General features: G+C 51.4%; 2 protein-coding genes across 2 annotated transcripts in view; one reads left to right on the top strand and one right to left on the bottom strand.

Moving 5' to 3' along the window:
- TDRD9 (tudor domain containing 9) overlaps positions 1-4013 on the bottom strand; it is a 113675-nt gene extending 109662 nt beyond the window's left edge. The window contains exon 1 of the mRNA XM_068991288.1: positions 3848-4013. Within this exon, the coding sequence (XP_068847389.1) occupies positions 3848-4013 (166 nt within the window). The remainder of the gene's footprint in view (positions 1-3847) is intronic.
- Positions 4014-8611: 4598 nt separating this feature from the next.
- Positions 8612-13812, top strand: ATP5MJ (ATP synthase membrane subunit j). Its single transcript, XM_068991465.1, has 4 exons — positions 8612-8715; positions 12173-12296; positions 13016-13039; positions 13677-13812. Exons 2-4 carry the CDS (start codon positions 12173-12175, stop codon positions 13709-13711), a joined length of 183 nt encoding a protein of 60 aa, XP_068847566.1. The 5' UTR covers positions 8612-8715; the 3' UTR covers positions 13712-13812.
- Positions 13813-14075: the final 263 nt, after the last annotated feature.

Genomic DNA, 14075 nt, shown 5'->3' with positions numbered 1-14075 from the left:
ATGTCTGAATCCCAGCTCCACCGCTGCCACAGTCACCCCGAGCTCAGCAGTCTAGAACAGCACACATGTTGCTTCAGTTTCTGTGAGTCACGCATCCAGGTGGCCCCAACCGGGCCCTCTGCTTTGTTGTGGTTGTTCAGTCATCAAGTCATGTCCGGCTCTTTGAGAGCCCATGGACTGACGCACGCCAGGCCTCCCTGTCCTTCACCACCTCCTGGAGCTTGCTCAATCTCATGTCCACTGGGCCAGTGATGCCATCCAACCATCTCATCCTCTGTCTCCCCCTTCTCCTCCTGTCCTCAAACTTTTCCAGCATCAGGGTCTTTTCCAATGAGTTGGCTCTTTCCATCAGATGGCCAAAGTACTGGAGCTTCAGCTTCAGCATCAGTCCTTCCAGTGAACATTCAGGGTTGATTCCCTTTAGGATTGACTGATCTGATCTCCTTGCTGTCCAAAGGACTCTCAAGAGTGTTCTCCAACACAATTCAAAAGTATCAAGTCTCTGGCGCTCCAGCTATGACAAACTTAGATAGTGTACTGAAAAGCAGAGACATCACTTTGCCAACAAAGAGGTCCGTTTAGTCAAAACTATGGTTTTGCCAGTAGTCATGTGCAGATGTGAGAATTTCACTGTCCTATGGTTTGTCTTGGAAATGAACTGAGATCATTCTGTCATTTTTGAGACTGCATCCAAGTACTGCATTTCAAACTCTTTCGTTGACTATGAGGGCTACTCCATTTCTTCTAAGGGATTCTTGCCCATAGTAGTAGATATTATGGTCATGTGAATTAAATTCACCCATTCCCATCCATTTTTAGTTCACTGATTCCTAAAATGTCAATGTTCACTGTTGCCATCTCCTGTTTGACCACTTCCAATTTACTCTGATTCACAGACTTAACATTCTGGGTTCCTATGCAGTACTGTTCTTTACAGCATCAGACTTTAGTTTCACCACCAGACACATCCACAACGGGGCACAGTTTCCACTTTGGCTCAGCCTCTTCATTCTTTCTGGAGCTACGTCACTCTTAAGCATACTGAACACCTACTGACCTGGGGAGGGGGGCTCATCTTTCAGTGTCGTAATTTTTTGCCTTTTCACTGGTGGTAGGCAAACATCTGGAGAAGGCAATGGCAGCCCACTCCAGCACTCTTGCCTGGAAAATCCCATGGACGGAGGAGCCTGGTGGGCTGCAGTGCATGGGGTCACGCAGAGTCAGACACGACTGAGCGACTGAGCAGCAGCAGCAGGCAAACATCTACTGCATTTACCAAGTACTCTTACATGCTGAGTGTAATAATCCTAAAAATGGGGCTTATATTTTGTCTTTTTTCATTTTATTACTCTGAAAATTCATTTTTTATTGACTTTACAACAGTCTTAGCCCATGAAGAATTGAAAATTTTTTAAACTCTCAGACGGTAAAGTGTCTGCCTGCAATGCAGGAGACCCGGGTTCGATTCCTGGGTCAGGAAGGTCCCCTGGAGAAGGAAATGGCAATCCACTCCAGCACTCTTGCCTGGAAAATCCCATGGACGGAAAAGCCTGATAGGCCACAGTCCATGGGGTCACAAAGAGTCGGACACGACTGAGCGACCTCGGTTTCACTTCAGCAGTTAAAAGGACATTTAAATCCGTGCTTGTCATTTCTGACAAAGTCAATAATAATTTACTTCAACAACGAGTTATTTGAAAGCAATACCATTCTGCCCATTAAGTCTAGGAAGCACAGGGCGGAGCAGGGTGGCGGGTGGGCCGGGGGTGGGGGTAGGTGCTAAGGGATCATTTGCCAGAGCAACTCAGGGAAACAACGTGTGTGAAAATGAAGCGAAAGAGCAACTCCAGAGCTGTATCAGAGTTTCTTTGTCCCCTCCCTAACCACGAGAAACAAATTTACCAAAGATCCCAAGTCCCACTTGGCTTTACAAAGGCTTGAAGCGTGTCTACAAAGGTTGGAAACAGCCCATGAGACCTTGACTCAGGCTCGAGTCCATCCACTAGATCAAAGGGTAGGGGTGAGGGGCAATGAACAAGAGTAACTTTCAGAAGTTACCAAGACAAAACCACCATCTCAACTGTAAAGGGGGCTGAACTTGAGGGAAAGGGGCCAAGCAGTGATACACAGTCCCCAGGTGGGAAGAGGTACTTCCACTCTGACCTTCTTTAAAGAGTAAGCAGGTGTTGCTACTGACCAGATCTAGGTCTCCTCAAAACGCAGGCATCTTCTTGCTTTATTTCCACCAAGATCACGTGAACAGACTTCACTGCACTCCAGTGGAAGAGGAGTGGGAGAAGGAGCACCGGTGAAACCGCACAGAGGTCCAGCACTGGTGCTCCTGGGTACTTACCCAGGTGAGTGGCAACTTCTGAGCCCACAAAACCTGCCCAAGAATGTTTACAGCAGCATTATTCACGACTGCCAAAACTTGGGATCCACCAAGATCCTGTTCAGTGGTGATCCGATAGACCATGGTGCAGCCAGACAATGGAATATTATTCAGCACTTAAAAAGGAATGAGTAAGCAAGCCCTGGAAAGACATGCAGGAACCTTAGGTGCATAACACTACGTGAAAGAAGCCAACCTGAAAAGGTCACGTACAGAAGGATAACACACACTGTTTAGTTGCTCGGTCGTATCTGACTCTTTTGCGACCCCATGGACTGTAACCGCCAGACTCTGTCCATGGGATTTCCCAGGCAAGAATACTGGAGTGGGTTGCCAATTCCTTCTCCAGGGGAATCTTCCCCATCCAGGGATCAAACCTGTGTCTCCTGCATTGGCCGGCAGATTCTTTACCACTGAGCCACCACAGGGAAGCAACTATAAGGCACTGTGAAAAGTGCAAAACTAGAGATAACAAAAAGATTAGTGGCTGCCCACCCACTGGGGATGGGGAGTGGGGCAAAGAGGGAGGAACAGGCAGAACACAGAATGTTTTCAACAGGGGAACTACTCTGTTCGATTCTAATGGTGGCTACATATCGTCACGCTTTGTCCAAACCCACAGACCGGACCCCGCCAAGAATGAGCCCTCTGTCTTACCTATGGACCTAGTTAACAATGATGTATCTGTTGGTTTGCCAGCAAATAGATGAGGAAAATGGGGAAACTGTGAGATGTCATTTTCTTGGGCTCCAAAATAAATTCCAATTGTAACAAACACACAAATATACCACACGAGAGCAAATTACTAACAATGGAGGAAACTGTTGGAGCAGCAGGAGATACCTGGGACTCTGCTTTCTGTTCAATTTTCCTGCAAACTTGAAGTGAAGTCGCTCAGTCTGTCCGACTCTTTGCGACCCCATGGGCTATAGCCTACCAGGCTCCTCTGTCCATGGGATTTTCCAGGCAACAGTCCTGGAGTGGATTGCCATTTCCTTCTCCAGGGGATCTTCCCAACCCAGGGATTGAACCCGGGTCTCCCGCATTGTAGACAGATGCTTTACCATCTGAGCCACCAGGGAAATCCTAAACTGCTCTAAAAAATAATAATAAAGCCTATCAATAAAAAGATTTTTCACTGACCCAAACTCTGGAGAGGGTGCACTCCTGGTGGAGAAGTTTAACCTGGTCCAGGCCACGGACTAGGGCTTGTCTGATGCCCAGCTACCTCACCAGAGAGGCCAAGGCCAGGGACGCGGTCTCACGGGGTGGGGGTGGCCCAGGTCCTCGGAGCCCAGGCCCACAACTGCGCCCACCCGTCTCTCTCTTCCCCAGCCTCCTACCTCCAGGGTAGTGCCAGCATGGCCTGGGCCTGGGCCGGAGCCTGCTCCTGGTCTTGGTGCTGGGCCTCAGCCTGGGCCTGGACCGGACCCTCAGCTGGAGCCTCAGCCCGGCCCTCAGCCTCAGGGTCAGAGCTGAGGGCCGCATCCCTGCGCGGTGCCTCGTCCCGGGCAGCCTCGGCGGGGAAGGCAGGTGGTGAGCCGAGGAGCTCCACATTGGTCACCATCTTGCCGATGGTAAACCAATCATCGATTTGGTCGAGAGTGAGCTTGCGCAGCATGTTCGCAGCCTGGCCTGCGCGCCGCTCAACCGCCGGTCAGAGAAGCGTGAAGAGACGAGGCGGGAACACCTGGCTGCATCACCAAGAGACTGCCAGCCCGCGGCCCGGCCCCGCCCCGCCCCGCCCTGCGGCAAGTCCTCCAATCAGAGCCCTCCACAAGGCGCATTGCCTCAACCTCAGGCCGCTGGCCCCACCCCCCCCACAAGCCTTCCAATCAGAGCCCTCCACGCGCCGGGCTGCTGGGAGCTTGTGGCGCCAACGGACGCCGGACGCCGTGGCGCCGACGCGCTGCGCTAGGCATGTTGGGAGCGCTGCTCTTCCGCCCACACAGAGGCTGGGTGGCTTGGGGCTCGGCCATACATTACCAAAATTGGGGAAATGAGGCCTTCAGGGTCCCTCAGCCATGTGAAGGTGGGCCCAGCATCAGGGGACTGTAGATGTGCAAGACCAGCGCCCCCAGTGTCTCTCCAGCCTCCCCCTCGGGGCTGCTCCGTCTAAGGCCTGGCGATCTGGGCCGAGGGGGAACAGACGTTTATTGCCTACTTCCTGTGCGCCTGGCCCAGTGCGGGGTCGCGGTGATAGACCTCCAGTGAGGAAGATGAAAGGCAGACCAGAGCCTGCTAACCTCAGACACCTTGCACCTAATTTGGGGAACGGAGCAAGAAAGTTAGGGAAGGCTTCTTGGAGAAAATGACACCTAAGTGGACACCTGCGGGAGAACCGGTTACAAGCCGGGCGAAGGAGGACTTGGAGGGGAGGTAATCCGCTGATGAAGGCAGGGGCTCTGGTAGCTGAGAGGATCTGGACGGAATTTAGTGGGGCCAGAACTTGACTGGCCGCAACTTGAGTTGCGTCTTCCCTGAGTTCTTCTTCCTTCCTAAATCCATTTCTCGGGGGCAGTGTCCTCCCCACAGCTGCACAGAAACAGGTGGTAAGAGGTTCACATTTGGAGATTATCAGCAAATGGATGGTGATTAAAGCCCTCAGAGCAGCTGAAAAGGTCCAGGCCAGAGCGAGTGGAGGTGGACAGAAGCTAGGAAACAGCCTGAAAAGAGGCAGAGAAGACAAAGATACTGACGTTACTGCCTGCCCAGCTTAATATCATCAGCGCCCAGTGCAGTGTCTGGCACCATGTGGGCTCCCGGGAGCGGTGTGAAAGAGTGCGTGAGCAGCATGAAGAGCATGGTACTGATCAACAATGTGAGAGCCAATCAGGTCAGGACTGGGAAATACCCAATGAGTGGCAGTTGAGAGGTCAGCCTGAGAGCAGTGCAGGCAGAAGTCAGACTAGACGTGGTTGAACTACTGGTTTCTTACAAAAAATGAACCCAGCGTGGCACTGACCTAGCAGTTCCAGGTCCTAAGTTGGCCACACCACCACCGTGTTATGAGATCTGGGCCTTGGGGTTTTGGCCAATCCAAGTACTGAACCGTCAGAAGTATGCCTCACACATACACATTTGTGGGCAAGGGAAAGACAAGAAAATGTGATCATAAAGTCACTGAAACTCTGTACGTCGTTCAGCATTGATTGGAAAACACTACAACTTCATCCGTTTAGTGAAGGCTAACACATGTTCGAATTTTGCAAGATAGGCTGTTGTTCAGGTGCTCAGTCACGCGCAACTGTTTGTGACCCCATAGACTGCAGCACACCAGGCTTCCCTGTCCTTCACTGTCTCCCAGAGTTTGCTCAAACTCCTGTCCATTGAGTAGGTGATGCCGTCCAACAGTGTCGTCCTCTGTCGTCCACGTCAGTAACTGCAAATCCCATTTGTGTTCCCTGGTATGTTACTAGAATATGACTAGTACAAGGAGGAAGGAGGCAATGGCAGCCCCCTCCAGTACCCTTGCCTGGAAAATCCCACGGATGGAGGAGCCTGGCGGGCTGCCGTCCATGGGGTCGCACAGAGTCGGACACGACTGAGCGACTCAGCGGCAGCAGCAGTACAAGGAGATCCAGCCAGTCCATCCTCAAGGAGATCTGCCCTGAAGATTCACTGGAAGGACTGATGTTGAAGCTGAAACTCCAATACTTTGGCCACCTGATGCGAAGAACTAACTCATTTGAAAAGACCCTGATGCTGGGAAAGATTGAAGGCAAGAGGAGAAGGGGACTATAGAGGATGAGATGGTTGGATGGCATCATTGACTCAATGGGCATGAGTTTGAGTAAACTCCAGGAGTTTACTGGAGACCAGAAGTCTCCAGGCTTCTCTGTCCATGGGATTTCTGAGGCAAGAAAACTGGAGCATGTTGCCATTTCCTTCTCCAGGGGATCTTCCCAACCCAGGGATCAAAACTGTGTCTCCTGCATTGGCAGCTAGGTTCTTTAACACTGAGCCACCAGGGAAGTCCAAAAAGCGGATTAAGCACTGCAGTATTTTATAACAGAAGGTAGCTGAAGATACTGCATGCTAACAGACAATATGATACATAAGCCCTGGGCGAGGAGTCAGCAGGGCATGTGGCCGAGGTCACCTGTTTAGACTGAGAGCCTTTCAATGGACTGCTGGATAAATTGGCTCTGCCGCTTCAGCTGTGAGCCTTCGAGGATGACAGAACAAGTGATGACAGGTCTGGAGATGCCACGGGCTTGCCCCAGGGCCTGCTTTGAGCCCCTTCCTTTCACGAGTAGTTCTTGGCCCTCTAGTCACTTGGCCCAGCTCATCCAGCATTCCTGCCCAAAGTCCAGAGTTCACAAGAGGCAGCTTGATAGTTCTGCATAGGCACGTGGACACCTAGGTCAGGGCACCTGGGAAGGCCCCAGAGTGGGCCTTGGTGGAGGTTTCACAGATTTGCATTCCCAGAGCTGGTGAGGCTGCAGGCCCAAAGGGAAAACAGAAGACGATTACAAATGATGTTGATGCCATGAGCAGGAGATGCTTTGCCCAAAATACTTTCATATCTTCACTGACCCTCCTCAGGCGCAAAATATAGCATTTTGTACTCTGAATAAATCTGCTGGGATGGCCCATTCTTTAAACATTGTTTTCTTTAAACATGGGCCATGTTTCTTGCAGGCCATGTTGGATAAGCGACTAAGGACATTGAAATTCTGTTGATCTCAAGTGGAGTTTTAAGTTGAAATGATTTGTCTTGAAATAACTCCTTGAGGTTTTTCCTAAGTGCTTTTTGTCCTCTGCAGTTTTCTAACTCTTTTTCTAAGAGTGTTTTTCAAACTTTGTCTTTGTCTCAGGATTCCTTTACGTGCTTAAAAATTGTTGAAGACCCACCCTAGAGAGCTTTTGTTTATGTGGGTTCTATCTACTTTTTTAGGAGTTATGACTGAGGTTTTATTTATTTTTACATTAATTTTATAATATTAATAAAACTATTTTGTGTTAAAGTGAATAATTAAGAAAAGTCACTGTATTTGCCCCTCAAATGTTCGAGAAGAGTGACATGTCTGCGTTTCCACAGACCTCTCAATGCCTGCCTTAATGGCTGATAGCTGGGTTCTCATTCTGTTGTGACAGCACAAGTCATTCAGCCTCTGGAGAGCTCCACCATAGACTTGTGAGAGAATTCTAATGAAAAAGACAAATAACATCTTACTATTGTTATGAATAACAGTTTTGACCCCTAAGAAGTCTTGAAAACCCCCAGACCACATTTTGAGCATCAATACTGTAAGATGACAAGTTGTCTGAGTTTGATGCACAGCTTCTTTTAATTCTAGACTTTCTTCCCTTTGAAGTGGGGCCCAGTTCATAGCTGTTTCTCCTTCACACCCTTCCATCTGAACTCGCTTTTCTTTTGCCTGAATAATGGACACCGATTTTTTTTTTAAATCTGCAGATCTACTGCTGATTATCCCCTCAGTCTTAGTTGGTCCAAAATGTCATTTCGCTTTCTTTCTTGAATGCATAGTTCCTCACGCATAGAATTCTAAATCGGTGGTTATATTATGGTAGACTTGCTGTTCCTCTCTTTTTGTCTGTGTGCCTCCAGAATGGTTCTTTCTAACCCAGCCTCCAATTCAGTGATTCTTCAACTAATATGTTGCTATAAATCTATCAAATTTCTTTTTGGCTCTTTTTCAGTCAGTTAAGTGGCTTTCTTTGTTTCTTTTTTTTATTTTTTTTTTTACAATTTCTAGTTTTCTGCTTAATTTTTCAGCCTTGTGTTTCCTTGTGCATACTAAGCATGGATCTTTTTAAAACCTACGTTTATTAGGTCCAGTGTCTGGAGTCCCTGTAGAAGTCTTTATTTATATTGTCTATCGTGTAGAATTACTATGCACGGAATTGATGCATAAAAACATGCCGAGCAAGAATGTTGATAACACAAAGAGAAATGGCAAGAAACCCAGAGGTGGGAGACTCGGCTTCTCGGCCATTAACACAGCAAGCAGAGACTCCCGTTATCAGGTAGACCAACTCGTCCTCTTTGTCCAAGACCTTCCCTGTTGCAGCACAGGAAGTCCCACTCCCGGGCAAATCCGGACGGTTGGTCACCTTATTGCGACACAAAACCCCGCCACGTCCCCTCCCCCACCGCTCGTGCTGTCGGCCTCCATCCTGGCGAACCGCTGGGGGCGCTGTGGTGCGCAGGCGCGGTCAGGTAGGCGCTCTGGCCCGGGGACTGTCGCTCCTTCCGCCTTCCCGGCAGGCCCCGCGCGGCGCCTGCGCGCTGAGTGACCTTTCCGAGTCGGCGGCTCTGAGTTGGGGGCTTCCTGAGCCTCTGGTCCTTGGCCGAGGTGAGTGTGTGGCCGAGTTCGGCGCTCGGCGTGGGGCCACCGGGATGGTGAGGGCTGGACCGCGGGCGGCGGAGACCGGGGGCCCCGTAAGGCCCCCACGGCCGCGGGCAGGAGCTTCCCCGGCCCTCCCACAACCGCACCTCGACCCCCGCTGACCTTGGGGCCCAACCGCTCCCGCTGCCCACGCGAGTTTTCCCCCGCGGGCCCCCCACTGTAAAGGGGGGTCGTCTCGGGGTTCGCTGTGCTTGGCGAGTAACGCCGAGGACGCGCTGCGCCTTTTCCTTCGGCCTTGAAAGTCAGCCACCTCCTCCGAGGTTACGGGGCTAGTAAGTGATGGAGTCAGGATCCAAGCCCGGCGCCACGTCGGGTGGCCTCTCGCCTTTACCCCTCAGGTTTCCTCGCTACTTACTGTTCTCGGAGCTACCCTGTACGTATGACAAGGCCATGGGAGGGGCGAGACGGGGACCAGAAGGGGATCCGAGGTGGTGACTTCAGTTGCAGGGACATTCAGCCTGTGAAGCCTGGTCCGGGCTCAACGGGTCAGACGTTTCTGGTCCTCAGTGTAGGCTCAGGTGACGTTTGCTTAACATAGCGCGCCAGAAACTGCAGACTGACACGGGCACAGTGGACGCCCATCTGGCCTTTGACTAGGAGGGGCCTTTGAAGGAATGGGCGTTAATAAAACCCACCCAGAGCTGGGAAACGTGGCCGGACAGAGTGGACTCAGGCAAAAGTAGGAGGCTTCCGGGACACTCACTCATCCGACCAAGCTTGGAACCCTTGAGCCAAAGGCAGGTGGGAGGTGAGCATTTGCAGCGTACCTGCCCTGTAGCAGTCTCGGATCGTTTTCGGTGAGGAGAGAACGCCAGGGGCCTGGGCCTTGAGCAGAAGATGCCGATAACAGAAGGTTACTTTGGTCTGTTCTTAGGGCCTTTGACCTTCCTGGTCTGCTTTGCTCTTTTCCTCCTAGGTCTTCATCTGGCCTTGCTCCGAGCCCTCCAATGGGCCTGGGCCTTGCCCTCGTCGTAAGCTTAAGTCCTCTGCAGAACCCCAGGAGCTCAGTCCTGTTGCAACCAGCTAGCCTTTTGGAGAGGTCCCTTCTGACCTTGTTGTGATCATTTTCTGAGTTTCACTCCTCACCAGGCAGTAGGCCGGGCTTCCCTGGTGGGCTCAAACGGCCAAAAACGCGCCTGCAGTGCTGGAGGCGGGCCACGGTCCACGGGGTCGCAAAGAGTCGGACGTGACTGAGCGACTGCACAGGCAGGCCGGGTCCCTTATGCTTCCTCCTGAAGTTCCATTGAGAGCCCAGGGGGGCAGGTAGAGCTGTCTGTGCTTCACAGAAAGGGAAACCTCTGAAGTGACATCTTTCAGACTTGCCCAAGGTAGAGGGCAAAGCAGGCAGAACTCATGCAGGAACCCAAGATTCACAGGCTTCCAACCCCACTGGTCTTCCTTCCCAGTCAGTGCTGGGCGCAGGGAGGAGAGGAGCACGCTCAGCGCCTCTGAGCTCTTCCCATCTGGGGCCCCAGAGGTTCCTCCACGCCCTGTGGCGTCTTCTCAGGTGCCTCTCGAGGTGGCACCCTTGGCCTCCTGGAGCCGTGTGTTCTGACGGAGCATCCCAGTACTGCCTGGGGACAGGACGCGTGAGGGCACCGCTGTGTCAGCCCAGCCTGCGTCTGTGCTCTCCTGGGAAGAGCTGGGAGCCAGGCCTCAGAGCAGATCCTCAGTCACGAAGCGCAGATCCAGCTGGGTGAGCTCGGGCAGCTTCCTCCTGGGCTGCAGGCGATAAGCGTGTAAAGTGCTTCACAAGTGTGCTAGGTCTGTGTGACAGTCTCAGGGTGAGAACCACGCTCTCTGCTGCGGCCCCCAAGGCCCTCCGTGCTCTGGCCGTCCACCGCCCCGAGTGCAGCTGCGATTCCATGTGTGTGAATGCCCGCTGTAGCGCAGCAGGTACTGGGACAGCAGCACCTCTGTCTTCACGACAGTCCTCTTGTGGGGGGGAGGTTTTATCCCTGCTTTAGAGATGAAGAAACCAGGACAGTTCAAGTTAGCTGGCAAGAAGGACGGTCCAGGTGCAAGCCCCGCAGCCGCAGCCGACATGGCCTTCCCAAGGGCCCTCCCACTCCAGGCACGTCCTGACGGCGGGGTCTTGGCCCGTGTGCTGCCTCTGCTGACGACACTGTTCCCCTAGGAGCTCCTGGCTCTTTAGGAGCCCGTGCTTCAGCTCTGGAAACAGTGCCTGCCACCTCTTACATGCACACTTCACATCTGCTGAGTGAATAATGGCCACACGATACAGATTTCATTCATGGAAAACCAGAGGAAACTGAAGTGAAATTTTGTGTAGCCAAGTAGAGATGCAGAAGGACCAGGGGTGACTCTCAGTCAGCCTGGGGCTGGGACTGGGGCCTGCTCTCTGAAGCCAGAGCAGTGTTTCCTAGGAAGATGAGAAGTACTTTGATGTCGGTGTTCCTCACAATGATTTGAGTGGCGATAGTTTAATAGATCACCTTGGATGCTGCAAAGCTTATTAAAATGAAAATGAGGGCACCTGATTTTAGAGTCTGGTGAATTATAAACGAGCAAAAGCATTGCTTTGAGAACTGCACATAAAGGTGAGCTCTGTCAGTTCAGAATGTGATGGCTTTTCCTAATCAAATCCAATAATTATTGTATTGATTAAATAAGTTATTACTGCATCTCTTAGGAAGTGAGTGTTCTCTCATGCTCAGGACTGGGATACATGTAGCACTCTGTAGGTCATAACACTGAATTGCATAGCTGAATAGAACTGAAAGTTCTCTTTAAAAGAAAAGTAAGGTGACAGGCATGTTAATTAACTGGACAGGGGAAGTTCATCCGCAAGGTGCCCACCTGTCGGTCACCACTGTGGTGTGCACCATAAGTACCGCACAGTTTTGTAAGTCAGTTATGTCTCAGTACTGCTGAACTGAAAACATGAAAAGGCCTGAGATTGACTGGATGAACGTGAGCCTGAGCCTGGGTGTTATTGTCACAGGGAAATCACCACGCTCTTTTTCAGCATCGCATGCCGACAACTCTTAACACGGTGATGTAAATGTACTAGTTTTAAAGTTTTAGAAGCGTGTGATTTGGGGCGTAATTTGGGGACACTGGTGGAGGGCAGCCTTCAGAGGCGGGCTGTCAGTGACAGTGCAGGCTGAGAGAGCTCTGGGCCTGGAGGAATGGGAAGTGACGGAGTGCCTGGATGGCCAGGGTTGGGGGTATTGCCGGTGTGTGGAGCTAGGAAAGCTGTTAAGAGCAGATCCCCAGTGTAGGTGTTGGAATGGCTTTGGGGAGCAGGTCTGGCATAGAGGCTGCTGCCCGTTGAATAGTTTGAGAAATAGGGTCAAACTTAATAAAGGGAAACCTCTTGGCAGTTAGGTTTATTAAAACAGCGGTCATGGTAATACTTAACCACTGTGCTCCTTTTCAGATGCTTCAGAGTCTTATTAAGAAAGTTTGGATCCCCATGAAACCCTACTATACCCAAGCTTACCAGGAGATCTGGGTAGGAACGGGGCTGATGGCCTACATCGTTTATAAAATCAGGAGTGCTGGTAAGTTTCTTTGTTTGATTCATTAGAGGTCAGGAAGAAAATTCCTTTCAAAAGGAATCACAGTTCATATTGTAAAGAAACTATAGCCCTTAACCAGCAGGGCACACCGGAAACCCTGGTGGTCCTTTATTGAAACATGGGGAGTATAAGAGCTGTGTCAGCAATAAGAGAGATTTGAACAAGACTTTGATATCAGGGAATTGTGAATTTTCTTAGGTGTGGCAGTGTCCAGAGTGCAGAGGCGACGTCCTTAGTTTTGAGAGACGCAGGTTAAAATATTCAGGGGTGAAGTGACATGGTAAACAGTATCCACTGCACCTTTCCCACTGATCGAATGAGTATGTTCATAGTAACGCTTGAGGCAGAGCACCCACTTGGTTCTCAGTAGAGCAGAGACGAGGCCCAATTGTGTATGAATAAGAGAGAGTGAAGAAAGGAGAAAACTTTAAACTGCAGGGCTGGAGTTTGGGGTGTGGTGGGGAGTGAAGCGTCCTGCAGATCACGAAGGGCTGTTTACCTGTTCAGACAACATCTGTGGTAAAACGTTTACCGCTTCGTGGCTTTGAAGCACTATAGGGTTACTGCTTTCTGAAAGCTTCACTTAACAGCTTTACCTAAGGTATGAACTTTTCAGCCAGATGATGATTTTGACAATAAATTGGCTAAAGGTATTTTTGGAAAGAATTGATATGACCAACTTTTCTTTCCATTTATTTTAGATAAAAGAAGTAAAGCCTTGAAAGGTAAGATTTCTGCTTAAAATGGGTGGGGAATGAAAAACACCATCATACCTTTTCAAGACAAGGTGCCTCCTTATTGGGGATTGAAGCCAACAGCTGTTCCAGTGAGCGTTCAGGCCCAGAGGGGACATATCAGAACGTAGAGTGCTGGTCTGCTGAAGCAGAGGAGCCTGCTGTCCTGCTTCCTATAGACTGAGCTTAAAAACCGTCGCTCAGCCCGTGGGCTGAGTGTAGCCCCCAGGAGGGCAGCGAGTTGATCAGAGCTAGCTGGCGCCACCAGTGAGGACGCAGGAGTTACCTGGCGGGCAGGCTGCCCTGGAAACGCACAGCGGCCCCCTGGTGCTAGCCATTTCTCCCCTTCACTTCCTCCCGACAGTGAGACTCTAGCCGTCTGAGTCCTAGACAGACGCAGGGCTGGCCCGTGAGCTTGGGAGGAGACATTTCCCTGCCCTCGCTCTTAGTGTCCAGGTGGGTTCCACAGACCCTCCATGTACATTGCCGTAGAAATAGCCCTCTCTCTGCCTCCTGGTATTGAAAGTCGTCCTTTGTGCCTCCGGCTTGTCATTGCGGGCTTGCGTGATGACTGCAGTCCGCTCTTCCCCCCCTAAACTGTCTCTGCATCGTGCTTCTCTTCGGAAAGCTTCCAGCGCTGCTCCGGCTCATGGTCATCATTAACCAGCTTTCCGCGGACGGGACACCGGCCTGGCTCTGCTGTGGGAACGTGGGACCCCGTGTTGACGTGCTGCGGTGCTGCTGCCCTCGGGCCTGAATAAACATACCTGTGAGACCCACGCTGTCTGCACCCGTGTCCCTCCCTGCGCCCCTCGCTCGCCCTGTGCCCGCCCCACCCCGAGCAGGTCTGCGCGGCAGGTGCAGCCATCCTCAGGGGCCCTGAGGGGCTGAGGAGTACGCACCCCAGTTAGCACAGGAGTCGGGGGTCACATCTAGGCACTCACGCTCCCATGGTCTCTAAATGTTTGCTAAACAGATGATTCTGCTGCTTAGGACTGTGACCTCCCTAAGGCTCCCTTTTCTCATC

Source organism: Capricornis sumatraensis, chromosome 19, assembly GCF_032405125.1.
Source record: "Capricornis sumatraensis isolate serow.1 chromosome 19, serow.2, whole genome shotgun sequence".
NCBI lineage: Eukaryota > Metazoa > Chordata > Mammalia > Artiodactyla > Bovidae > Capricornis > Capricornis sumatraensis.
Note: the sequence above shows the minus strand (reverse complement) of the source record. Positions and strands in the feature narration are given on the sequence as shown.